Genomic DNA, 27724 nt, shown 5'->3' with positions numbered 1-27724 from the left:
CATAAGTAAAGACATAGATGAACTATAGTCCTTAAAAGATAGCTTGATTAGAATGACATTTGTCAGAAAAAGTGACGACATATCTTTGTAGTAACGTCTCAGGAGTTATTTAAGGGTTATCCTTGGCTTTACCCGACCGAGTTTCTCCAGGGTATGCTTGGCTACAACAGTTTGGAAACTAGAAGGAATGTGTATTTGACAACACATTTTTATCGATTGTTGCGCGGTATGATCGATAATTCTGAGATTATGATGAGCATTAGTTTGTATGTTTCTGATTATTACCCAAGACAGCGTCAGCATAGATTGTTTCATATTCCGATATTCAGGACCAACCCGCCTATGGTTATGCCTGTCGGAAGGGCTACCGCTATGCTGAACAACATCGCTCTGGATATTGATCTGTTCCATGTATCCGAAGGGGTTTTCCGGAGCAGGATTCTCCTACTACTTTGACATGAGTCTCTTTCGTGTATTTCGCCTTGTTAGGGCATTTTCAAACAAATGTCCAATGCCCTAACAAGGCGAAAAAATTGTCGCGAATTTTTTTTTTTATAAATGTATATTTGTAAAAATAAAATAAAGTGTTCAGTAGACTCAAATCAGTGTTTGATTGCTAATATTATAAGTTTAAATATGGAGTTCTACAAAATAAACACCAAATCAATGGCAAAAACAAGCCTATTATAGAGTGTTTAATACAATTATTCACAAAAAAATAAGATATTTATAATTTTTTCATGAACAACATCAAATGAATTATTTTTTTATTTGACCCATCTCTAACGTTTTTGCAAAATGATGTAACCTTGTAAGAACGTCGTTAATAATTAGGTTTATTTTAGTTTTTTTTATTTATTTTAATGCTGATTTTATCTAAATAGATATGTTGATTATAACTTGTTGATTTACATAAATATGTTGACATAAATATGTTAATTTAAATGTCAAGCATTGTATTGAAAAAATAAATTAATACGCCAGATACGAATAATTTTTCGTGTATCAATATAAATCACTCCTTAGACGTAACTACGAAGTTATGTCGTCACTTTTGCTGACAACTGTCATTCTAATCAAGCTTTATTTAAGGACTACAGGGCTTTATCTTTATGTGTATTTTTCTTTTATGATCTGTATATTTTATGAGCCTACCCTTTTGGGTCAAGAATGTAATAAGTAAGTTCGTGCCGTTTGAAAAGACGAAAGGATTTTGGGAAAGGATACCTTAAAATAATCACAAAACTTAGTGGACAGTTTTATTGACCAAACCTTTTTTTTTGGTACGAAGTAATACTTAATATAATCCCGGATATCAAACTTTAAAACATGTTGAAACTCTGGTTATAATGCCAGTAACAGTTTTCGCAAATTTAGAAATGATGCAGAATATATTCCTGTGTTTTTACCATAAATGTTACGTTGTTTATAGCTTTTGTATACGATTATTTAGTCTTATATGTTTGGTATCTAAGCTTTAAATATAGTCGAATCTCTTCAGCGTTCCGACGAAGTTTCTTCTTTACTGCTTGTCTGAAGCTGCTTTGATCTGCTGTTGGACAGTTTGTGCCGACTTGACGATCCCGTCGTAAGCCTGCTTGGTGAGTTTCTCCAAGTCTCCCTGGATCCCCTTGGTATTCTCCCCGAAGGTCTTCTTCACCTTGTCGAACTCCGCAGCGACGGTTTCGAGACTCTTTTGGAAGTTCTCGTTGGTCTTCTTGGCGAGGTCGGCAGTCTCGGGGTTGGCCTTCTGGAGGTCGGCGATGGTCTGGTTCAGCTTGGAAACCACCTGGCCGAGGACGGTGGACTGGTCGCTCGAAGCCTCGCTTATCTGAAAAGATAATTTTTTGCAATTTTAAAAACTAGAAAAAAACGAAAAGATATAATGATTGATGACATTTTTGATAAATATCTGTATTTGAATGTTTGTCATAACTTAACTTGACTATTCTTTCTTTGGCTGATGTTGCATGTTTATATTATTGTGCCATAACGAGATGTTAGTAATTATTGGGAGTACAATGCATGTTGTTTAAACAATGATTGTAAATATCCTCAGTCAATTATTGCTAACAAAATATTTTGTATACTAAATATGTCCAATGCAAAATAACACATATTTGTATTTGAGGCCCAATAACAATGGTAAATTACAATACAAAACACCCAAGCTTAAGACAAATCACTTTTTTTTTAGATGGAAACCAAGAATCCACCCGGAACCTTATGTGTGTAAGTTAAATGACTTTTTGTAAAGCCATTTCACCGCAGAGGCCGCTAAAGATATAGCTGAAGGAATATGGAGAGGAGATTTACAGGGAAATGATAGAAGAGGAGATGAAATAGGAGATAGATGAGGAAATATTAAAAGAGATAGGAGAGATTGAAGGGGAGATACGGAAGGAGATATAATAAAAGGCAGAAGAGGATATGAAAGAGGAAATAGGGGAAATGGAAGTGGAGATACGTAAGGATATAAATGGAAGTAGGAGAGGAAATAAAAGAGGAGATATATAAGGAGATATAAGAGAAGATAGGAAATATGGAAAAGGAGATACGAGAGGAGATATAAGAGAAAGCAGGAGAGAATGTGCAAGAGGAGATAGATGATGATATATAAAAGGAGATAACAGAGATAAAAGTGGATATACTTAAGGATATATAAATGAAAGTAGGAGAGGAGATGAAAAAAGAGATAGATAGGAGATATAAGAGGGGATGGGAGAGATGGAAGAGAAGATAGAAGATCAAGATACGCTGCGTTTCGTGTTTTATGCACCATGTAGGACACCATCAGGTGGGGATAAGGGTAAGCATACATTTTCAGGTTTTTTATAATCATTGCGTACAGTTCGTTTGAGTGTAAACCTTCAAAATAACTCTTTGTCAATATGGAAGTGCCTATCGGTGAACCAAGCAAACATAAAACTTTCATTTGTCAGCAGGCATACTGAGGTTTATTAAATATTTGAATGGACTGTACCTTGGAGTTGAGGCCAGTGACGAGGTCGGTAAGCTGCGTGGTGAGGCTATCTGTATTCTTCTTCACGATGGCCTGCACCTCCGTGAGGTCCTTGGCCTCCACTGTCTCCGTCCACTGGTTTCCCAGGGTCTGCAGCCAATCGGAAGCCTGCTTGGAGAGGTCGTCCAGAACACTGGAGCTGGTTTCTGCCGGGGCATCCCTGGCTACCCTGGCGGAGAGGGAGACCTGGAAATGGTAAATCGGTCAAAAACGGACAATAGAAAAGAGAAACTTTTGTGAAAAGAGTGAATAATCAAATTTTAAATGCTTAATGCGAAAAATAAAAGTACCCAAATTAACAACCACTCTCCAGATTTAGAAAACCACCCCTGTGGAGGTATTCTAAATCTTCTCTACCCCCTAGAGAGTGATTAATTAGATTTTTTAATTTTTTTTTAATGTGACGACACTTCGCTTCATATAATGGCCACACTGATGATAAAATGTCAAATGGTGTATAAAACTGCTTCAAAAACGGAAAAAAAAAACTAATACGGTTTGGTCAATTCAACCTAATTCAGTGTTTTGGGCAATACACACGATCCGAACAGGGGGACCAAACGACCCCAGCGCCTACTTGTATATGGCGTCAGGAGAATAAAACGTTGGAAGTGTTTATGACCGCGCAATAAATTATTCATGTTTTCGCGTTTACATATTTTACTCATTTTTGTTAGTTTGCCGAATGCTTATGTACATAAAGTGAAATTGACCAAATTGGTCTATGGGGGATTCGAATCCCCCTTCTGTCCGGCTAGGTTAAGGTGGCAATGATGTTCTAAATAAATGAAAATAATCATGTCTGATTTCACGTTTTCATCAGTGTGGCCATATATAAAGCAAAAATAATTAGTCGCACTAAAAATAAATATCCCCAAATTAATCACTCTCTAGGGGGTAGAGAAGATTCAGGAAACCACCCCTGGACAAATTTGTACCGCCAGGAAGCAAAGGGTTGTTGGTAGGTAATGAGGTTATTACGTAAGCAACAGTTATTACATTTTTCAATAAGGTTATTAATGTCAATCCAATTAACAAGTTACCTCGGGTGTATAGTTCATTAACCCTTTCACACTTGTTTATATATGTGGATAAAATATATTATTATATATTCTGTATGTCATTTTAAAAAAATATTACTATTTACACTCTTAAAATTTTATTGTTTAACGTTAATTTTATTTTACATTTTTTTAATTTGTCCGAATGTTTGTAAACAAAAATTAACTCTTTTTTTCTATGATGTATTATTCCCCTTTAATAATAAGTAATATTTTTGTGTTTAATTTGTATTTTTTATTTCCTTTTTTAATTACTGTAAAATAAAAAAGTACCTTCTAATCTCTTACATAATATTTTCTTTTTCTTATATAACCTAAAAATGTTAAATCTGTCTATTTATTATGGGAGCAAAAAATTCATAAACATTTTCTTGTATACCCACGAACAGGCCACGCCTTTGTGGGATTTTTTTATTTACTATTTTTACTGTTAATATGCATTACATTGCTATGTAATTATCCTTTATTTTTTTAATACTCTGTTTTACCTCTTTTGTATATTGTAAAATAAACAAAAAATAATTAATTAAACACCAGTTTGACATAAACTAAAATTGAGAACTTAAAAATTGTGCACAAAATAACACTGGGAAACATACAAGACGACGACATAATATTAGTCAAAAATGCTGACATACACAAATATAACACCAGACAACAACAACACTATCATATTGAAAAAGCAAAGACAAACACAGGACAGTCAAAAATACTACATAATGGACTTAAACACTACAACGACCTACCTTACTACTTGAAAACTTTTACTGGAGACAAATTTAAAATCAATCTGAAAAAGCACATGATGACTGAACTAACTAGACTAGACGAGACATAAAATGACTAGACAATATTAAATTTCTAATGTAACCCTAACGGGTTTTTTAAAATTGTAAATAAATAAAAATAAACAAAATAAGGGTGGATTTCACCTCCTAGGGAGTCATTAAGATTAACAAATTACAACAGGGATGGATAACATTCTAAAGAAGGGAATATGGAAGTCTAGGCATTTACAGGGTATATGACCTGTCATTGGCTTAAATGGCTACTTTACACACTTTTGACCATTTTGCTTATGTTTAATTAATTAATCAATCTAATTTTCAAATTTTTAAACTTCTTCTTGGGCCAGTTAGTTTTATAACTACTTTCCATTGACGGAAAGGACAGCACAAAATATTTGTTCCGTTCCTTACCCAGAGACATTGGGGTTCTGACAAACATGAATTTATAACAGCCTTAAATTGTGGCCAGCTCAAAATCACCTTATACAAATATTCAACGTCAACTTTTTGAGAAATTGAACCCGGGACCGCAAGCGTGGTATGCGAACCGCCAAACACCAAAGGCTGATTATTAACGCTCTTTCATTCTTTAAATTTATTTCAACAAAGAGGGAAAACATTTTTGAGAAGGGAATATGGAAGTTTAGGCATTTACAGGGTTTATGACCTTTCATTGTCTGGTTTAAGTGGTCTGTAAATCCCTAGACTTCCATATTCCCTTCTCAAAAATGTTTTCCCTCTCTGTTGAAATAAATTTAAACATGAACGACTCCCTAGGGAGGAAATCCAGGCAGTCTGCAAGCATTTGGACATACTCAAACATTGCTCTTTCATTCTTTCAGGATTTTTATCTGAGATTATTATTCGGTGTCCGGGCGAATAAAGACTACAGTTTCGAGTGTTAAAACAACCGGAACTCTTGACGAGCGTTTTTGACACGATGGCTATTCTCAGGCTAAAATTCTGAATACGAAAATCGAGAATAAATAATTCCAATTCTTTGTGTAGTGGTTGGCGCGTTCGCCCACCATTCGTTCGTTCTTGAGGTCCAGGATTCGATTCCTGGGTGGACGTGAAATATTGGTTTTGAAGCTGGTTCTACACTGCAATATTTCAATATTCCTGGACGAATAATAATAATTGGGGCATAAAAAAAAAGTTGCTCTTAGAACTACCACTACCACTACTACTACTACTACCATCACGCCATTTCCCCATAGGGGTAGGCAGAGAGAATAGACCGCCACACACGTCTATCCTGGCATACATTCATAGCTTCTTCCACATTCATAAATCTTGTCATACATGCCCTTCGGTTCTGTCTGCTTTTGACATGACCAGACTTAAGATTTTGGTTTATCTGATCATGCCTCGTCTTCCTTAGTCGTCGTCGTATCACGTTGCCGTTCATTTTCGCCATAAATACTTGATTTACCATTCTTTCGTCGTCCATTTGTTCTACGTGACTACACCCTTTCTTAATCTTATCAATTATACTTGACTCAGATTTACACTCTCGCCTGATTTCATCATTCGTAACCCTGCCATACATTGATTTCCCACACATTCGTCTAAGAGATCGCATTTCTACCGCGTTCACTCGGATTTCATCCTTCCTCTGCAAGTTCCATGTTTCACTTCGATACATAAGTGTCGGGACTAAAACTCCGTTGTGTACTGCCAGTTTAGCTTCGATTGACATATTTTTATTAGAAATTACTGTGCTTAGTGCTTCGTTCATTTTGTTGCCCGCATTCACTCTTCTTTCAACATCTTTTTCTACTCTTCCATCTCTTGAAAACATGCTTCCCAGATACACAAATTCTTCTACTTTCTCGAGACATTCGTTGTTTACATTTATTATGCAGTCAGTAACCTCACTATCCCTTTCAAATACCATCACTTTTGACTTACTTTCGTTCATCGCCAATTCGCTCTCCAGTCATACATCATACATTCTAGAGACTATTTGCTGCAAATCTTAGAAGATTTGATAAATAGCTGATTTTGACTTCTGGTGACACGGTCGGGAACATGAAAAGAAATTGATTGCAACAGAGATGGGACATCACTTTTAGCATTAAGTATTTTGAAAATGCGTTAAAAGTGCATCTCAGTTCTACGTTTGAGGGTATGAAGAAAACTTAGAAATCTCCATTGAAGAAGTTACTGAGATATTTGCTAAAAACATTGAAAAAATAATTGTGAGATTTGTAATTATGCTTCACCAACTCAATGGAGAATGCTAAGTCTGCTGTGTCAAGTAGTATAATTGAGATCTGTTTTTGCAAGATTTAGAGTCAATTTAGAATTACGCTATTATTTAGGTAAGTAGGTTTTTATTTGGCATCGATTTTTCTAAGTTTGCTTCATATACCCTCGTTTCTTCAATGAAGGGATTGCTCTGTTTAAAAATATTTTTTTATTTTTTTTTATTTATTTATTTATTCATATTTTTCGCTTCCAAACTATAATTAATAATAAAAATAATGTGACCTCACTGGGGTTTCCCGTGCCGAGGACACTAAACAATTTTGTTTTTTGAAATTACATTTGAGAATAAACAAAGAAGACTAACTTAAAAAACAAACATAATTAACAAATATTCAGACAGTTTTAAAAACAAGGTATTTATGTACATCTATATTATTTATATTACAAAACACACAATAAAAACAACAAAAACCTAACATAAGCTATACAGTTGTGGAGCAGTTGATTCAGTATTGGTATGGGCGAATAAGACAATCCATTTTACTTCTACCTAGCTCCACTATCCATTTTTTTATAGCCTTTTCAAACGTTTTATCATTACTAATTGCTTTAATAGATAGTGAAAGTAGGTTATAGATTTTAATTGAATAATACTCAAAATCCCTTTGTCCGAAAGTGGTATTTGTTTAAGTTGTCTATGCGTTAAGGATCTAGTGATTATTTTATTTGTATGTGATGTATTGTGGGGGTTATGTCTTTCATTTGAGTAAGAGTAGTTTTTGAATCTGTAAGTGAGTATTGTTTTAGCGTATAATTGTTTTGGTGTCATAAGTTGTGATTTATGGAATATTTATTCAGTAGATGTCTGTATCGGGACTCTGAGTATTATTTCAATTATGGATTTTTGTGCAACAAATACACTATTTAAAACTGTGTCACTCGCACCACCCCAACCGATTATACCGTACTCCAAAATTGATTGGCTGAATTGATGAATAACAATAAATCGATTCTTATATTAAAATACTTTGTATCCCGGAGCCGTGTTAACACGTGATTATATAACCACGCGTTGTGTCCCGGTCCCGTATTTTCACGTGGTTTACCAGCTGTCAAAAAAAGTGCAATTTATTGACATTTAGTGACTTTTATTAGTACTTTTTCGCTGTTGATTAACTACCTCGAGGTGATTTTCACAAAAATGGCGCTATATAAATGATCCTACCATAACAATACGTGAAAACATGGGCCAGGGACACAACGCGTGGCTATATAAACACGTATTTACACGGCTCCGGGATACAATGCACAAAAAAAGGAGTGAGACGCTGTATATGTGCAAACATTGCAATGTCAATAGCATAAATCACACTGAATCAGTCCAACATCGCTTGCTTCGAAAAATAGCGTGGATGCTTGGACTAGAGAGAGGTAATTATTCTTATGCTGAAATAGAGTCAATGTTAAATATTTTTATTTTACAAAAACGTAGAACTAATATTGACTCCATATATATGTTCGGCATACTAAATGGTATAATCGATGTTCCATCATTACTGGGACAAGTAAAATTCAATATTCCGACTCGTAGATTGAGAAACAATGAAGTACTGTTTTTTTTTTTTTTTTTTTGCACCACAACAGGCCAGGAGGCCCAATTACAGTGGTGAATTACATTACAAAACAACCAGGCTTGAGAAAAATCACATTTTTGATTTTTGTGTTCTCACCGGGAATCGAACCCGGAACCTTCCGTGCGTGAGTCAAGCGTCTTGACCACTACATCACGGAAGCCGCCAACATGTTGATGAACATGGATCAGCATAGTACAAACTATAGCCTAAATTCTCCAATGACCCGCCTTTGTCGTATTGTTAACTCAAGACAAGATCTGGACTTTTTTGGTTTAAGTTTACAACGATTTAAACGAGCTCTAAATAAATAGTCCAAATTTTGTCTTGATGTCCCTTATGTTTGTCAATGCTTCTTTTCTTTTTTTTATGTTTTAAACTATTCTTTTATTGTAATATTTAAACCCTATAAATTGTATACATGGACAATGTCCGTTATTAAATAAATAAATAAGTAAATGTGGCTTTCCATAAAGGCTGTTGGTAAAACTATAATACAAAAATGACTTATTAAATTGTTTCAAATAAATATGAGAAGTTTGAATTGATTTAACCCAGTATTTTCATAATTGTGACACCTTTAAGAAACCCTTCACAAAGCATGAAATTTCACAAAAATGGGCCGGGCACAGGGTAAACTTTATGTGTATTCGCCGGTGCTCAAAATGTTAAAGTAAAAATGTTATCGAGTTTTACCTGGAGAACGCACAGTGTGAAAAACAGGAAGAGGAACTTAGCCATCTTGGAATAATGAAGAAATGGAGATGTTACTTGGACGAAACAGAACACGCTACTGATGATCCGGGCGAGCGGACTCGCTTATATAACAGTAATCTCATAATTACCCGTCCAGGGAACATCCAACTGCAGTTAAATAAGTCAAATATATATTTGTTCTAATTTCCGATTTTTCTTCATACAAATATATTCCAGTATTTTCTTCCCGGACTAGAGTAGTGATTTTCTTACACTCTGTAGATATTCATCATTGGCGTATTCCCGTGTTTTTAAAATTATAAATTGTCTTCAGTTGGAGCCAAGGTTAAGCTCTCACGTTTCAGGTGTCTGTCCCAATGACTATGAAATAAATATTTCATGTCAACCATGTCGGGAATCAAACCCGAGACCTCTTGCATGGTAGGCAAACGCGCTGACCATTACGCCACGTAGCAGACAATATGATAAAGATGAATTATTTGCAGATTTAAATGGCTCATTTTTTAAAGAGAAAACGCCGTCACACTTTTTTTATAAAAACGTATTTACGTAATTTCTCCTTGGATTATAGCATTACAGCAGTGATTTTTTTACACACTATAGATATTTAATATTGGCGTGTTTTTACATTTTTTATTTTTTGATAAATTGATTTTCACGGAGCTAAGACCACCGAAAAACCCTTGAAAGTGCCAAGAAATCTGTCGTCCTCCGACGTGCGAAAAACTAATATGATAAATATTTTTGGAAAACGCAAAAAATACAGCCACAAACAGTTTCATTCTCATACTAAAAATCGGGTCAGTTTTGGGGTGCGGAAATCGGGAATACGAGACCACGATTTTGTGGACTTTGGTTAGGCATAATAAGTCTGACGCCGTCGTGCAATTGTCTTTTTGCACAGTATCGGGGAGGCATCTGCGAGTGAGTGACAGAAAAACTATGTTCAAACACCTAAAGATCGATAATGCTTACCTCCGCCTGCATAATGTACGGATCTCAACATTTGTGCATCTATCGTACATAGTTTTACCACACATTTGCCTTTCGACAGCATTTAGCCAACTTTCATTCCTGTTTTTCCTAGCCCATACTTTGTTCCCATACATCAGGGTCGGAACCAGGACTCCATTGTGAACTGCTAATTGCACCGCTCACTCCGTTCCCGGCACTCGCCCTCCTTTCAATATCTTTCTCAGTCATTCCGTCCCTAGTAAACATCCTTCCCAGATACACAAACTCTTCTACCTGTTTTAGTATAACCCCATTCGCTGTGATTTCACATTTAGTCATACTTTCATTTCTTCCAAAAACCATCACATTCGATTTATCGACATTCATCAGCAAATCGATTCCTTCGCATACAAAGGAATTATTTTATATTATATATTGCTGTTTTGGTCTCACATAAATTCTATTGTTGAAAAAGCTTACCAAATCCTGGGCTTCATTTCAAGAATTTCCAAACCTTTTAAAAAACCAAATACATTAAAAACTATATGCAACACTTTTGTACGCAGTAATTTGGAGTTTGCATCCGTCGTGTGGAGCCCACAATATATAACAAACAAAGAAAGGATTGAAAATGTTCAACGAAAATTTTTGAAATATCTAGATTATAAAAACAATAAAACGCTTTGTATTTACAGCCAATCTGCCAAACAAAATGGATTTTTTACCCTTGAAAATTGAGTTATGCTATTTACATAAATTATTAAATAATAAAGTAGACTCTTTTAACCTACTCTCCAAAATTAATCTTAATGTCCCCTTTCGCGCGACAAGAAATAAGTATTAATTCCATCTGCCAGTCTGTAGCACTAACTTTGCACAACACTCTTTTCTCTATCGTTCTTGCTCTAACTATAATGCTTTTTTTCATCTATTGATATATTTTACATGCCCCTTTACATTATTGCTGGCTGCGATACGATCCCACTTACTATTTAATGATGCTCGCACTTACACTCATCTGAACACTTACTCCCACACAAATACAAATAAATACACATTTACACTTACTCTCATACAAATACACATAAACACACCCTTTTGTTGTAACACAATTTAATAATATGTATAATTTTTATTTAGAAACTTCGCTGGTCTGTCTATAAACTGTATTTTTTTTAATGTTATTATATCATTGTCGACTGTTTGTTTCTTTAAAATAAATAAATACATCGTGGACTTAAGTTACCAAGAATTATTGCAGTTCCCCTTTGTTGTTAGCAAGAAGCACGGGATCATCAGCATACAAAATACAAATGTCTGTTTAATCACCCGTAGTTATTAAGATTAGCACATTAAAAAAGATGGAGAATATTTAAGAAAAAGGCAATATGGAAGTCTAGGCATTTATAGGGTTTATAACCCAGTCATAATATTTTCCATCACTGTTGTCATATGTTACTTTTACTTAATAGATATGGGACATGTTTGACTGAAGTACTCCGGGTTCCAACGGGCATGTCTCCTTTGGATCTGGAGGTCCAGCGACGATCCGCGAATTTCAACATAAAAATAAAGCGATTCTCTGTTATTGGTGACGTCCAAATGACTCTTAATTCAAGGAATGTCTCATTCGAATTTAAAAAAAAAGGTCTTTACATGCTCTTCTTAATGTGAATCTTCCCCTTCGGTTGCCATTCTTTTTTTCCCTTCAACCCGCCAGCGCGAGCGTTTAAAATCTTTTTGGAATATCCCTGATTACTGGGCCACGAGGTTATTATCAGGTCATGGTAAAAAAAAAATTATTTCTGATATTGTTGATTCCCCTTCGTGTTGCGGCGGAAATTCTAATCAATCTTCTAAAACATCGTGTGGTCTTGTCGTTTTCCGCCTCTCTATGTTATCGAACGGGGCCAATTAAAATGGCTTATCGGTAAAGATCCTTTACATGAAAACATATGATAACACTACATAGTTGTATAATAATAATTACTACTAACTTAAATATAAGAAACGAAAAAAAAAGTACATATAATTTATGTTTTCAAATAATATTTAGAAAAATGTAAAAAAAAGCAAAAAATAAGTAAATGATATCGCAATTATAAGATAAAGCATTTTATTAAAAACATTATTTCTTTACAAATCTATATCTATTTCCATTTTCATATCCATCTATATCTATATCTATATCTATATCTATATCTATATCTATATCTATATCTATATCTATATCTATATCTATATCTATATCTATATCTATATCTATATCTATATCTATATCTATATCTATATCTATATCTATATCTATATCTATATCTATATCTATATCTATATCTATATCTATATCTATATCTATATCTATATCTATATCTATATCTATATCTATATCTATATCTATATCTATATCTATATCTATATCTATATCTATATCTATATCTATATCTATATCTATATCTATATCTATATCTATATCTATATCTATATCTATATCTATATCTATATCTATATCTATATCTATATCTATATCTATATCTATATCTATATCTATATCTATATCTATACAGGGTGTTCTTATAACTCTGTCACATCCAAAACCACATTGATCATTGATACGAAGACATTAGCATATTTAAAAATATATTTAGAACAAAGAAAACTTTTAAAAATAAAATATTTATAATAACAAATGGTTGCTTACTTCTGCAGGGGAGAAGTAAGCAGCAATTTGCTTTTTTTAAATATTTTATTTTTTAAAATTTTATTTGTTCTAAAAAAATATTTTAACGTGCCAATATGCCTTCTTGCTCATTTATTTATTTATTTATTTATTTTAGCACCACAACAGGCCAGGAGGCCCAATTACAGTGGTGAATTACATCACAGAACACCCAGGCTTGAGAAAAATCACATTTTTATTTTCCGTGTTCTCACCGGGAATCGAACCCGGAACCTTCCGTGCATGAGTCAAGCGTCTTGACCACTACACCACGGAGGCCGCCAATAGGAGGCCGTCATACTGATCATAGTGGTTTCGGATGTGACAGGGTTTAATGAACACCCTGTAAATAGATACCTGTACATGCACTTATACATATCCATGCATACATATATACACATATATACACATACACATACATACATATGAACTTATATATACACACATATGAATATCCATGTCAATATTACATATTTATATTTCTGTTTTATGTATATTTAAAAATATACAATTCAATAAACTCCTGTTAATATATAAACTCCTGATCATGTCAATTATCAATATAAATTGATCATGTCAATTAATTTTATCCCAGTCATTGAAGAATTAACTTTCCTATTTTCCACAATCCAATAAAGTGCATATAACGCTCTTCTGGGTTACGTTTTTTCACAGCACAGAGATGGCACTAAGGCTACTAGAATACAGAAAGCTCCTTCGGGCAGCTTTTGTCGTTCTTCAAGAAGGCATTTTTTCGCGTGTTGCCAAGGAGACTTATGTACTCTGATGCAGTGTGCGGTACGCGGCGGCAAGCTCTCAATAAATTCCTAGAGGGTGAAACCCAATTTGGACAAATTCAAAACAGCTACAAAATTTACAAAGAAGCAAATATCTCAAAGAGGTGAATTTTGTTTAGGTCGTTAGCTGAGGCCCGCGGGGCCGATTAACTTGGGCCCGAAGGGAATTTCTTAGTGCAGATAAAAATAACAGTTTGAGAGTCCTCGATACGACCACAATCAGTCACAAATACAAAAACATGTGTGTATAATATAATACTTATAATATTTTTTTTTCTTTCATATCAATACTGAACGTTTTAATAATATGTTCCAGTGTCACAAAATAATAATTGGCTTCAAAATAATCTGTTAAAAATATATTATTATATTATTTAATTTATTATTTTTACTTCGTTTATTTATTATACAGCACTATCGTCCTTAAAATGTAAAATGATCATAATGACATTTGTCAGAAAAAAGTGACGACATAACTTAGTAGTAACGTCAAAGGAGTTATTTATATAGACACACGAAAAATCATTTGTATCTGGCGTGTTAATTAATTTTTTTATTACAATGCTTGAAACATAAATCAACATTAATATATAAAATCAGCTTTAAAACTAAAAAAAAACTAAAAAAAAACAAATTATTAACGACGTTCTTACAAGGTTACACCATTTTGCAAAAACGTTAGAGGTGGGATAAATTGATCAATGTAAATTGATCGAATAAAAAAATTATTCGTTTGATGTTGTTCATGAAAAAAGTATAAATGTCTCATTTTTTGGTGAACAATTTTGTTAAACACACTATAATAGGTTTGGTTTTGCGTTTTTTATATCAATTTTCGGAAACAGAGTTTTATGATTGCATGAAATAACTGATAAAATCGATTTGATTAGTGATCAGTAATATCCATCACTAATGAAATTAGATTAACAGCTGTCATTCTAATCAAGCTATATTTTAAGGACTACAGTGTCTTTTACAATATAAAACTAACAACAATCTGTATCATAATGAACTTAAGTTGTTTAATGAGTTGCCAATAGATTAGGGGTGCTGGGTCTATTGCATCGTTTCGAGGGTTGGCGATGATTTTTGTTAAAAACTAACATCCATATAGAGGTGGATCGAAGTCAACGGAAAGCGTCTGGATTTTATAACAATGTTTTGTATTTGAAATTATTTTTGTATGTATATTGTTTTTAAGTTAAGACTAGGTGTTCAAATTATGAAGACCTTGGCGTAAAAACAACAAATATCACTTAAATTAAATTTTACAGGAGAGCAATAAAACTTCTCAATTTCTAATGACACATGATTTTCTTTGCTGTTGATATTGTCAAATTTAGGCAATACAATGAAAACATAAAAAACGTATCATTTTTGTCAATATCTCTTTTCAAATTTAAAATACATAAGAAAATAATAGTGTGTCATTTGTTGTTTTTCCAAAAATTAGGCACATATGTTGTTTTTCACCAAATTGGTGGATAAAAAATGTACTCATCTTGTTTAAAAATGAGGAAAATGCTTAATTTATCTAATCAAGCATTTAGATTTTACTTGTAATATGTATTGAGGAGGAATTAAACATTGATTTGTATTACATGGACAATGAAAATTTATTAAAAGAACAAAATTATTAAAAAAGGAAAAGAGAAAAATGACGTAACGAAAGATTTAAAAACTAATATTTTATTTTCAGGATTTTGTAAATATTTAGTCAATTTTATCAAATCGTTTTTTTGGCGGCTTTTATAGGTACCTCGTGGTGTAGTGGCCAGCACGTTTGCCCACCATGCGAGAGGTCTTTGGTTCGATTTCCGACATGGTTGATATAAAATATTTATTTGAAAGGGTGTTTTCCCATCAGAGTATTTCATCGTCCTTGGACTGGTACCTGAAGCGTCAGACTGATCATCTTACCTTCATGTAATAAAAAAATTATCAAGATGCACTGCGATTGGTGTACCAATGCAGTGCCCTATGCACCATTAGGTGCGGAAAGGAAATGTTTTTATAGTGTGCGCTGGCTTTAGTGTGATTTGTCGGGGATATTTTTTTCGGACTAAAAATGAGATCCATTGACCCATAAAGTTTTGCTTGGCAAGAACTTCGCCCACTCTGTCTTTGTCTATTTTGCATTTTCTGATTTTTCTTAACTCAAAGTTTTTTTCCAAACGAAGGCTTAAAGAATTGTTTCAAGGAATCTTTCATATTATAAAAATCCGATGATTCTGGCTTGACTAATATGCCATGAGTAAATCCTTTTACATTGCGAATCTTATTTTTTTCTTTTTTACACTCATTAACAACCCACTTTTTAGGTTTTTGAGATACTTGCGCACGCAAAACATCAATTTTAAATATAACAATTTAGTACAAAATAGCCTTAAATTGAACGTTCACTTTCAAACTGCACACTAAAAATGACAGTTAGAAAGAAAAATACTGTTTTTTTTTCCACAAACACCATATTTTTATCTAGTGATTTAGTAGGTATTGGACAATAAAACAGTTTGATAACATTTTGGACATTTGTTGTTTTTTTGTCAAGGTCTTCATTTCATTTGGACAAATATCTGATATATATAAATAAATATAACAATATAATCCAATAAGTTCTGGACCCGACCCTGATGTATGGGAGCGAAGTATGGACTTGAAAAAACGAGGATGAAAGTAGACTGAATGCTGTCGAAGCGCGATCTCTCAGGCGAATGTGTGGTGAAACTATGTACGATAGAGGTACAGATGTTGAGATTTGTACATTATGTAAGGCTATGTATTATCGACAAAATCAAGTAAGGAACTCTGCGCTGGCTTGGACACGTAGAGCGAATGGACAGCGAAAGAACGGCTAAGGATATTTAAAATGCGAATGTTGATGAAATAGAGGAAGACCGAGAAAGACATGGCATGACCAAATCCAACAAATACTTGAAGACATGTCAAAAGTCGAAATAATCAGCGCGCATGCTTGAGATGTATGAATGTAAAGGAAACGAGATCTGTATGCAAAGATAGAGTGATGTGGCGTTCTATCCTCTCTGCTTACCCTAACAGGGAAACGGCGCGATGGTTTGTTGTTGTATTTAATTAAAAATAACAAAAAACCATCTGTTGATTTTAGAGAAGTAAAAGAGTTGTCTGTCGGCCTCGTGGAGCAATGGTCAGCGCGTTAGCCTACCTTGCACGAGGTCTCGGGTTCGATTCCCGACATGGTTGACATGAAATATTTATTTAAGCGGGTGTTTTAACACTACAATATTTCATAGTCCCTGGACCGGTACCTGAAGCGTAAGACTGATCATCTTACCTTCATGAAACAAAAATGATCAAGATACGCTGCGATTGGTGTGCCAACGCAGTGCCCTATTCACCATTAGGTGCGGAAAGGGAACGACGATGATGATGATAAAGAGTTGAAACCTTTATTGTTGTAAAGAGATACATTTGATCGAAGTATTTCACATACTAGGCAGCGCCTGCAAACGTGGAAAATATGGATTTTCAAACATAGACAAAATGGTGAATGTAACACAGTGTGTAAAGTGGCCACTTAAACCAGCCAACGACGGGTCATAAGCCCTGTAAATGCCTAGAATTCCATATTCCCTATTCTAAAATGTTCTCCATCTCTGTTGTAATTTGATAATCTTCATGATTCCCTAGGCCCTAGGGGGTGAAATCCAGTCATTCGTGTACAAACATTTGCCAAAAAAGTCCAAATTTTTGTAGACAAGGACAAGGAGTAGAACTCCTTGGGAAGCTGTTAGTATTGACATATTACAACAGAGATGAAGAACACTTTGGTACGATAGTATAGAAGTGTAGGCATCTACATGGCTTATGACCTGTCATTGGCTTGTTTAAGTGGCCACTTTACCCACTGTGTAACATTTACCATTCTGCCCATAATTAAACATCTATATTCCTTAATTGTTTCTGTTGATATTTGTGAAGTCAAAGAGCTGAAACCTTTATTTATGTGGGTGAGATTCATCTAAATGAATTATTTCACCTTGTTTGTCTTCGCTACATAATTTAATGTTATTTTTGTTTTGTACATATGATTCTTCATTTTTAAATTATTTTTTTAAACTTTTTGTACATAATTTTATTTGTACATTGGCGGGCTTATCTCCAAATGACAATTTCTTCCAACTAACCAATAGAATATTTTTTTATTTTTTTTATTATTCAAGTCACAGAACATATTTAATAAAAAAAAACATTAAAAAGCTAATGATATATAAAAATCGAAATAAACGTATTTGTTTTTATAAATTACCTTAAATTGAAACTATTACTCAATGGGAAAGAAAGAAGAGGAAAAAGGAAAGGAGGAGAGATTAAGGAAGAGAAAGGAGATGTTTCTTCAGACGTGATTTAAACAGAGATAATGTAGTAACATCTTTGATGGTGGGTGGGGATGATTCCACAGTCGAGCCGCATGGACACTATATGAGTTAGAGAAGAAAGAGGAATTGTGTATGGGTATTAAGAGAGCGCCTTGAGAATTAGAACGAAGAGGTAAACCATGAACTGATAAGCGTTGAAATTTTTCACGCAGGTATATAAGAGCGTTAGGACTATGAAGTACATTGAAGAGAAGTGAGAAGGAGTAATAGTCTCTCCGCTGTCTAATTTTGAGCCATTTTAACCGTTGTAATTGTCTTGAGCCGAACATACAATAAATAAGTAAATGAGAAAAACTGAGTATCTGAAAAAAGAATTTAATTTTTCAAAACACACACATTATTTATCACCAAGAATTATATGCATCCTTGTTAGAAAATTAACCTAATAATTATATGTTTATCTAAAATACGTCTCCAATTGGACTGGTCATGGACACGGTATGTTTACGGCTTATTAGCAGCTTCGTGCAGCTGTTTTTGAAGAGTCTGCGCTGTTTGGAGTACATTTTCATAGGCCTGTTTAACCAGCTTGGCAATATCTTCCTGGATCCCTTTCGTGCTCTCGGAGACCGTCTTGGTGACTTTGTCAGCCTCTCCCATGACTGTTTTGAGACTCGATTGAAGGTTTTCTTCTACCTGTTTCACCTTGGCTGTTACCTCGGGGTTCTGGTTCTGCAGATTGAGGACCGTCTTGTTGAGGTTGTCCAAAACCTGGCTGTAGACTTTGAAGACCTCGCTGTTGGAAGACTGAATCTGGAAATAGAAGAGTTATTCAAATTAACGTTTACAAATATATATATTTAATGTTAACATATTACAACAGAGATAAAAACCATTTTAAAGAAAGGAATATAGAAGTCTAGGCATCTACAAGGGGTTACACTTTACATTTGTAACATTCATCATTCTGCCTAGATTCAAGATTTGAACATCTGTATTCCTTCTTTTCTTCCATCTGTTGATGTTTGTAAAGTTAAAGAGCTGAAACCTTTATTGATACAAGGCAACGCCTGAAAATATTTTTCAATTTTTAAACTTCTTGGATCAGGTAGATTCATAGAAAATGTGTTGAGTTTGCCAATTTTTTTGTAGACATTGCTTCTATACTTCTATATTCCCTTCTCTAAAATGTTCTTCATCTCTGTTGTAATATGTTTATTTTAAGAGCTCCCTAGGGGGTGGAATCCAGTCCTGATTGTTGATATTGTGGCGAGCAACACCAACAGCCGTGAGGTTGACAAGTCTGAACTCCGTTTTAGCCAAGACAAGATAGTAAACGCCGTGCATTGGAAGAAATCATTACATTTTGTTTTTGCATTTCGTGTGGCCCGGCCTTGCGATTACGAAGATACACTACCGAACCCCACCTTCAAGTTTTGATGTAAGTACAGCGGTTTGTGCCGACGCGACGGGTCTAGTACCCCCCGATACGCATATCTACGCATTATGAATTATTCCACCGAGCAATTTTTTATTTAAATACGATTTATTTTTGATCGTTCTGAGGTTGGCACATTTTTTCTTAAAAGCCTATAAAAAATATAAGAGAGACATAAGTAAATTTTTAAGTCGAATTGAATTCTGATAGTGTCAGTTTTGAAAACGAACTCCTAGATGCACAGTTGATGTGGCTAGATTCTGCGCTATTATCATATTAGAGCATCTAGACATAAAATGTTGCCACTACAAAAAATAATTAGTTATTATATTTTTTCCATCAGTTTTACTATCTTTCTGAGTGTACGTATCGAGAAGTCAAAGGACCCGGCTTTGTAATCGCTTGGTAAATAAATACAGAAGATCGTTGAGCATACCGTCTTGGTAATTGTCAAAAGTCGTATAAAAATCATGTTCGCATTTTTGCTTGAATTATGATTTATTGGAGTTTATAATCACTTTTAATGAGTGCTTTTTATCCCAGAAGCCTATTTAAAATATAAATAAGAACAATTAAAAATTTTAATGAAGTAAGGTTGTTATTGGTTGGATGCGATCATATGACGTCTAGATGACAAGTCGGTAGATTATACCAAGGTAGATTATACAAAGATAGTACAGAAGTTAAGTGAACCGTCTCGATAAGTACAAATGAAGTTCATAATCGCGGCACTGGTAAAATGAGAAATTTGAAAATATACCAATGACATGACCAAATTCAACAAACGCTTGAAGACGCACACGTCTAAAGTCAGAATAATAGGCGAAATCTGTATGCAAAGTCATAGCGGTGTGGCGTCAAAACTTCACAGTCTACTCCTACGGGGAAAAGGAGTAATGTTTTTTTAAATTCTTTCCTTACCCTTTCTTGGAGGTTCTTGGTGATGTCAGACACCCTCGCAGCAAACTGCTGGGTGTTGTTGAAGAATATGGCTTGGAGCTGGGTAGCATCCTTGGCCTGCAGAACTTGGCTGACCTGTGATCCGAGGCCGTTCAGGAGCTCCGACGTCTGCTTGGAGAGATCTTCAAGGATGCTGGGTATTGGAGGAGGATTCTTAGGGACGTTGGCTGCCAGACAGACCTAAGACATATATTTTTAAGATTAACATATTACAACAGTGGAGAACATTGAAAAATAGAAATACAGAAGTCTGGGCATTTACAGGGCTTATGACCTGTCATTGGCTGGTTAAACTGTGACTCTAAAATCCAGTATTTGTCTCAAAAAATTTGGACAAACTCAAAATGTTGTTTTTATATTTTTAACTTAGTTGATATTATATACATATATTAAATGTAATTTTATCGATTATGTAATTGAAGATATTACTATGCATGTGGAAATGTATCGACGAATATCTAAAAATGGTTCGTTTTATTTGTTAAATTATCATAATTTACCAAAAAAACTTTATAAAAAATAAAATAAAAAAAGTAAAAAAATAAATATTGAATTCCTTTTTAAAATAATTTAAAATGAAGGCCAACTAATGGTATTACTGTTAAACCCTAATGGGAATCGAACCTAGGACCTCAAACATGGTAGGCGAACACGTCAACCACTACACTACGACGTGGACTTATCTCAACTTGATTACTGGTCGAAAACGCTCGTCTAGGATTCTGGTCTAATTTTTTTACAAACAGCAGTATTCTTAATTCGCCCGGACACAGAGAACCTTTACACAAAATGAATTCTCGTTGGGCTAATTTTATTCTTAAGAGAACCTAGCAAAATAGAATAAATCAAAAATTGTTATTTATACGATTAATTCAAGAAATTTAAAATAGTCATGATAATGGTGGTTAAGAAAGGAAGATAAATAAATTTTTAAAATGTGAGATAAACTCAATTGGACACCGATACAAAAGAGACTGATAATATATGAGGGTATTGAAAGCAAACTTAGAAAATTAGTTGATGCCAAAATAAACAATACTTAAAAACCTAAAAATTAAATTACAAACATTTGAGCGATCACAATGTACACGCCACTGCGGTCATAAGTCAACGCGTGTGTAATCTCTAAGTCATCACTCGTGTCGGTTTGATTTTGTTTTCCTCGTAAATAAATACAGTTCACTGGCGAAAAATTGACGTTCACTATTAAAAATAAAACAATATATTGCATTTGCAAAATAGTAAGGAGTATCTAATACCAAAAAGTGAAATTGAAATTACCGCCGGCTAAATGCAATAAATAGCGCGATAAATAATAAATAAGTAAATGAAAATAGCAGTTTTTGAATATTTTCCATATTTACACCGGTGATTTTCAAATATGTGATTGCGCAGCAGGATTATCCGTCGCGAAACGTAAATATTTTGACATTTGATATTAGGTGTTCACGGATGTTGCCAATGCAATGCATGATCACAATTGATCGCGAATACGATAAACAACCATGGTGAGATATTGTTATCACGTTGCTTATTAGCATGTCGATAGTTATTTGCGATATAGCTACTGGAACCAATTGCCTTCACACACGCAAATCATCGACAGACCCAGTCAGTTCAAATCTCAACAGAAATCTAGCTTTTTTCGTTTATCTAACCGTTTAGCTAACAACTGAGGGTATCCTCAGTTGTTAGCTCAGAATGTAAGTTTACGTATACAATTGTAAAGCGCCCTCGAGGTGATTTCTCACAAAAAGTGGCGCTTTATAAATCAGTCAAATATGCTTATTTTTAACGTCTTATCTTATAGGAATTATCAAAAAGAAAGAGGTTCTCCACGGCGTCGATTTGCAGATAAAACATTTTACTACTGTACAAATACCCTTTTAAATAAATATTTCATGTCAACCATGTCGGGAATCGAACCCGAGACGTCTTGCACGGTAGACAAACGGGCTGACCACTACACCAGACCGACTTTTACATAAAGAGCTGAATTTTACATTGAAATTTATAAAATTATTAAGAAGAAATATAAATAAGTATACTAGTGGACCTGACAGATGTTGTCCTGCCCGAACTTTGGCTTGCCTGCTATTAGCTTGGAAAAAGACTTTTCATTGATAAGTAGGTAGGTACCTAGGTACGAGTATTTGTTTATGGTTGAATTCCAAAACAAAAAATAATTAATTTTCAAATATAGAATTATTTTTACCAATGTCAAACTCGACTCTTCTCACCAACAGGGGTGCACTTTACACATGAATGCGATTTTCAAAAATGTATTGAATGTCAGTTAATATTATTTTAGTATTACCAAAAATCCAGTAAAAATTAATGAATGGGAAGAAATTATAAGGAATGTAAGGCAAGAATCTGATTGGGATCCATAAAAAGCTATTATTGTTTGTAAACATTCAACAACAAACTTTTTAAACACAAAAAAAACAACATCCTTCCATTTTTTTGTAAATGCATTCTCGTCGAATGTAACCCTGATAGGTCGATGAAAATAAGATTTATGATATTTGATTGAAAATTTTAATATCTACGAACACGCGCAGCGCAAAGATCTACATTTCGCTGAAAACCGCACATGAATCAGTCAAGCCGTTTAGTAGAAGTTCAGTGACATCACACGTACAGAAGAATTATATATATAAAGATAAGTTATGTGAGAAAGAGATTCAAGAAAAACAACTACCCACGAGCTGAAGTGCCATTTTTTACGCGTTTGTAACGTGTCTTTTTAATTATGCGTCATTGGATTAATTATAGGTCAACATACCTGCAAAATGCATAGTGTCACGACGAAGATGCGCAGTTTAGTGGACATTTTGTGACGTGACTGAAGGTAACAATTATCTTGAACTTCCTTACGGGTCTACCTGGAACGAGGTATTCCAACCACTGGGTGTCACGAAAAGGTGTTCAGCTTTATATAGCTTCATTCCATTGTAATCGTTTATATTTGTTCTGACCTGTTCAACCGTAAACTCAACAAATACATACGCGTTCATAGGTGTTAAACTCAGGGTACTATTTTACATTGTACTAAAAAAAACTGTTGGCTTTAGTCTGATAAAAAATAAGATTTAGCCATTTTAAAACGCTGGTTTTTCCACAATCGCGCAATCAAAAAAAAAAAAGTAATCGCGCGTTAAAAAAAAACAATATTTTGTTAAGGTATTTCCATTCAAAAATATACTTACAAGTTTTATGTAACCAAACTATAATTATTTTTTGAACGGCAGATCACACCCCTGAAAATTTTGACCAAACTTTGGTACATTGATTTTCATACAATTTGTTTTTTGTACTACTTTTAAGGAGCTCATTATGATATTGCACGCTCCTCCACTACCAATTATCCCATACTGGAGTAAGGAGTGAACAGTAGGATATAACAATTTATTTTGGATTGTCTTTACTTAAAATATTTTTTAGTCTTAAAAATGCACATACGAATTTTCTTATTTATTTATTTAAATCTTAAAGTAGGGCACACATATCAAACATATTGTTATGTGTGTTCTAATAATAACATTGCAAATATATTTAGTTTATAAATTATTTATCACATATGTCTTGACCATTATTTTAAATTTTGATATGTTTTTTTCTTCATAAATATTTTTTTTCCATTTCGTAATACTTTTTAATTGCTTTAAATAAAATTGAATTTTGTGACTTTGCCTTTTTCCTAAATGGAAGTCTAATTTTGTTCTTTTCTCTAGTATTGTGATCGTGTTCATGCTGGTTCCGATCAATTTTTTTCCAAAATTCTGTTTTTTTATTAGAGTTTATAATTTTATGAACAAATATCATTGTATTGTAAAATATTCTTTGTTTATATGTTAATAATTTCATTTCATTTACCATCGACTTTACCCTCGTGTATCTGTTTTTTTTCAAAATGATTCTAAAGGCTTTATTTTGTAATACAGTTAGTTTATCTATGTTTTCTTTGTTTGGTAAAAATAAAATGCCACTACAGTAGTTAACGTGTGGTTCAATAATTGCTTTGTAAATAGTTTTGCAAGAGTCCTTATCAATAAATCTTCTGATCCTTCCCAAAATTGATATTTTTTTTGCAATCTTATTTATTACCATCTCAGCGTTTTGGTGAAATGTAAGTATTACAGTATTATTTGTATTACATAATTATTTTAATACGGTACTGCCATTTCATGTCCAGATGAATTATTACACCAGGGCCTCGATTATCATGAGCAGATAAAAACGTCATAACTTCACTTTGACGGTATAGTTGAAGATAAATTCTCTTTAGCGATTACGAAGATACACTACCGACCCTACGCCTTCAAGTTTTAGAAAGGTACATCAAGGGGAAGCGTGCGTCACGGTACACATATCTACGCACTGATATGACATAGCTTCAGTATCATCCATTAGCATCAGTATCATTATATCATATTCAGCCAACAGCGTCTCTTTCTTCCTTGTTACGACTTCATGCTCTCTCTTGTATAAGGTATCTGTATAGACGTGTCGCTGAATTAGCGGACATTTATTCTTCGCGTAGCAAGGATAAATATTTTTTGTATTAACATTAAGCATAGTTATACAAATTTTACTCTCTAAATCGGGTGTGAAAATGTCCATTTGAAGATTAAAAAAAATACGAGTTCATAATTTAAAAAAATAAGAGAGATATACCAAGTCTTGTGTCCTATGTCGACTAGTGTGACATCACAGCCACACAATAGTTAATAATAAATCTCCGAGTTGACAATCCCTGTTGCGGCTTCCTCGAAAAAACTTCATAAAGCGACTATTTGAAACATACTTGAATTTATGAAAATACGCCATTAACAATTGGAAATGATTTTTTTTTTATGAAAAAATAATTAAATCAATAGGTGCTTTGAAATCATATACCACAGAGACATTAACAATAATAATTATTGGTAGTAGATAAAGTTTTTCTACTGATATTTCTTGATTCAATTATACAAACAAACCATCACACAGTTTCCCCGTAAGAATAGGTAGAGAGGATAGAACGCCACATCGCTCTATCTTTGCATACAGATCACGTATCCTCTATATTCATACAACTTCTTTTTTTTAAGATGTCCATCTTCAAGTATTTGTTGGATTTAGTCACGTCATGACTATCTCGGTCTTCCTCTATTTCTGCATCCATCAACATTAGCATTGTAAATATTTTTAGCCGTTCCGCTGTCCATTCGCTCTGCACGCCCAAACCAGCGCAGAGCTCTTTTCTTGATTTTGTCGATAATGCTCATCATAATGAACGGATCTCATCATTTATGCATCTATCGTACATACTTTTACCACACATTCTCTTAAGAGATCGCATTTCGACAGCATTCAGCCTACTTTCATCGCTATTTTTATATTTCCCTATTTTTTTCAATAAACCACAACATCAAATTACGCGCCATTAATTATTTATGAAAATAACAGGTAAATATAAATTCAATGACATGATATTAACTCTTGTGTGGCTGTGATGTCATTCTAGTCGACATAGGACACACGACTTGATATATCTCTCTTATTTTTAAAAATTATGAATTTGTATTTTTTGTAATCTTCAAATGGACATTTTCACACCCGATTTGGAAAGTAAAATTTGTTTAACTATGCTAAATGTTAATACAAAAAATATTTATCCTTGCTACGCGAAGAAAGAATGTCCGCTAATTCAGCAACACATCTATACAGATACCTTATACAAGAGAGAGAACGAAGATAGAAGTGATAACAAGGAAGATAAAGACGCTGTTCTGCGGCGGGTGTTGTCTAAAACGTATTCAGTCGGTTGATGAAAGTAATTAGGGACACGCGCGTACAAGAGCGGCGTATTTGTGATTTTTAATTTATGTTGCTATTACAGGGCTAAATTATACATTTATTTGCATATATTACGGATAAAGAATTGTTTAACAGAAATTTCTTTTTTTTTTCAATATTTGAACTTCAGAATATTCCGTCTTTTACTAGTGGTAACACGATGTTACATCACCGCGCGTAAAGGGATTATTTACCACAGTCTTTTAAGAGTTAATAGCAATAAAACAGTAATTGAAAGTAAACATTAAGTAAAAAAAGCAAAGTAAAATAATAAAATAAACGGCAAAAGACATGACATAATGGTTAAGTTTAGTTAATTATGACGCTCGCTGCGTCAGAGGTAGATTGTTAGAAAAATTGTGGAATTGATTCGGTATCCACTGCTTACCAGCAGAGTATTATTTACTGGCCTACAGTAGTACTGGTGTTTTAGAACAAGCCATTTCAGTGGTGGTATACCGGAGGACTCCAATGTTTTTAGCATTAATAGAATCTTAATGATCAAAATAACATTCATAACTTAATTTTGCAAAATGTGACTTCCAGCCTTTCAGCTTTAAGGTACAGATATGTTCATGTGTGTTTGTGCGTATGTGTATGTGTATGTATTTTGTAATATTTATGTTCATGTGTTTATATCAGTGGCGAACGGTGATTTTATTTATAGGTAAGCCATAAAAATATCATTCATGTAAGATAATTATTTGTTTGTTTTTCTGTAAATTAAGTAACCGTAAAACATTATTATGTATAGACAAATTTAATGGTAAGCTGTGCATAATCGTTTCTGTACACGATTCACCCCTGGTGTATATATATTTTTTATTTTTTATTTTCTTTTATTCAGGAAACATACAGTACAGTTACAAAGTTTAATATTTTACACAATTAGACTTAATTCTAATGGACCAGTGAAGTTTCCATATTAAAAAGCAATTATATATAAGGTTAATTATGAAAGTATAAAAAAGAGAAAGAAAAAGAAAACACAAATGAAAGTTGTTGAAAAATTAAAATTTAAGTGAAAAAAAGATATTTTAAGGTTTGTAGTTTGTAGTGAGTATTTACAAATGGAAATAATATTAAAAATGAAGAAAATTTGTAAGAGTAATTAAAAATTAAGAATGAAAAACATGCTCAGATGTAAAAATAAAATAAAATAGTAATATTTTTTTTTTAAAAAAGGAAAAACATAAACACATATTTATTTTAAGGGATTCAAAG

At 33.6% G+C, this 27724-nt stretch overlaps 2 protein-coding genes across 2 annotated transcripts; both read right to left on the bottom strand.

Annotated features, from left to right (window-relative positions):
• Positions 1–1246: 1246 nt before the first annotated feature.
• On the bottom strand, positions 1247–9511 carry LOC148281847 (uncharacterized). The gene is made up of 3 exons (XM_088225985.1): positions 9413–9511; positions 2984–3208; positions 1247–1831 (listed from the first exon to the last, which is right to left on the bottom strand). The coding sequence occupies exons 1-3, from the start codon at positions 9455–9457 to the stop codon at positions 1523–1525; spliced, it is 579 nt and encodes a 192-aa protein (XP_088082111.1). The 5' UTR covers positions 9458–9511; the 3' UTR covers positions 1247–1522.
• Positions 9512–18617: 9106 nt separating this feature from the next.
• On the bottom strand, positions 18618–23634 carry LOC148281846 (uncharacterized). Its single transcript, XM_088226048.1, has 3 exons — positions 23445–23634; positions 20618–20836; positions 18618–19071 (listed from the first exon to the last, which is right to left on the bottom strand). Exons 1-3 carry the CDS (start codon positions 23490–23492, stop codon positions 18763–18765), a joined length of 576 nt encoding a protein of 191 aa, XP_088082174.1. The 5' UTR covers positions 23493–23634; the 3' UTR covers positions 18618–18762.
• Positions 23635–27724: the final 4090 nt, after the last annotated feature.

Source organism: Micrasema longulum, unplaced genomic scaffold (assembly GCF_059751315.1).
Source record: "Micrasema longulum isolate JH-2025_06_02 unplaced genomic scaffold, ASM5975131v1 h1tg000403l, whole genome shotgun sequence".
Classification (NCBI taxonomy): domain Eukaryota; kingdom Metazoa; phylum Arthropoda; class Insecta; order Trichoptera; family Brachycentridae; genus Micrasema; species Micrasema longulum.
Note: the sequence above shows the minus strand (reverse complement) of the source record. Positions and strands in the feature narration are given on the sequence as shown.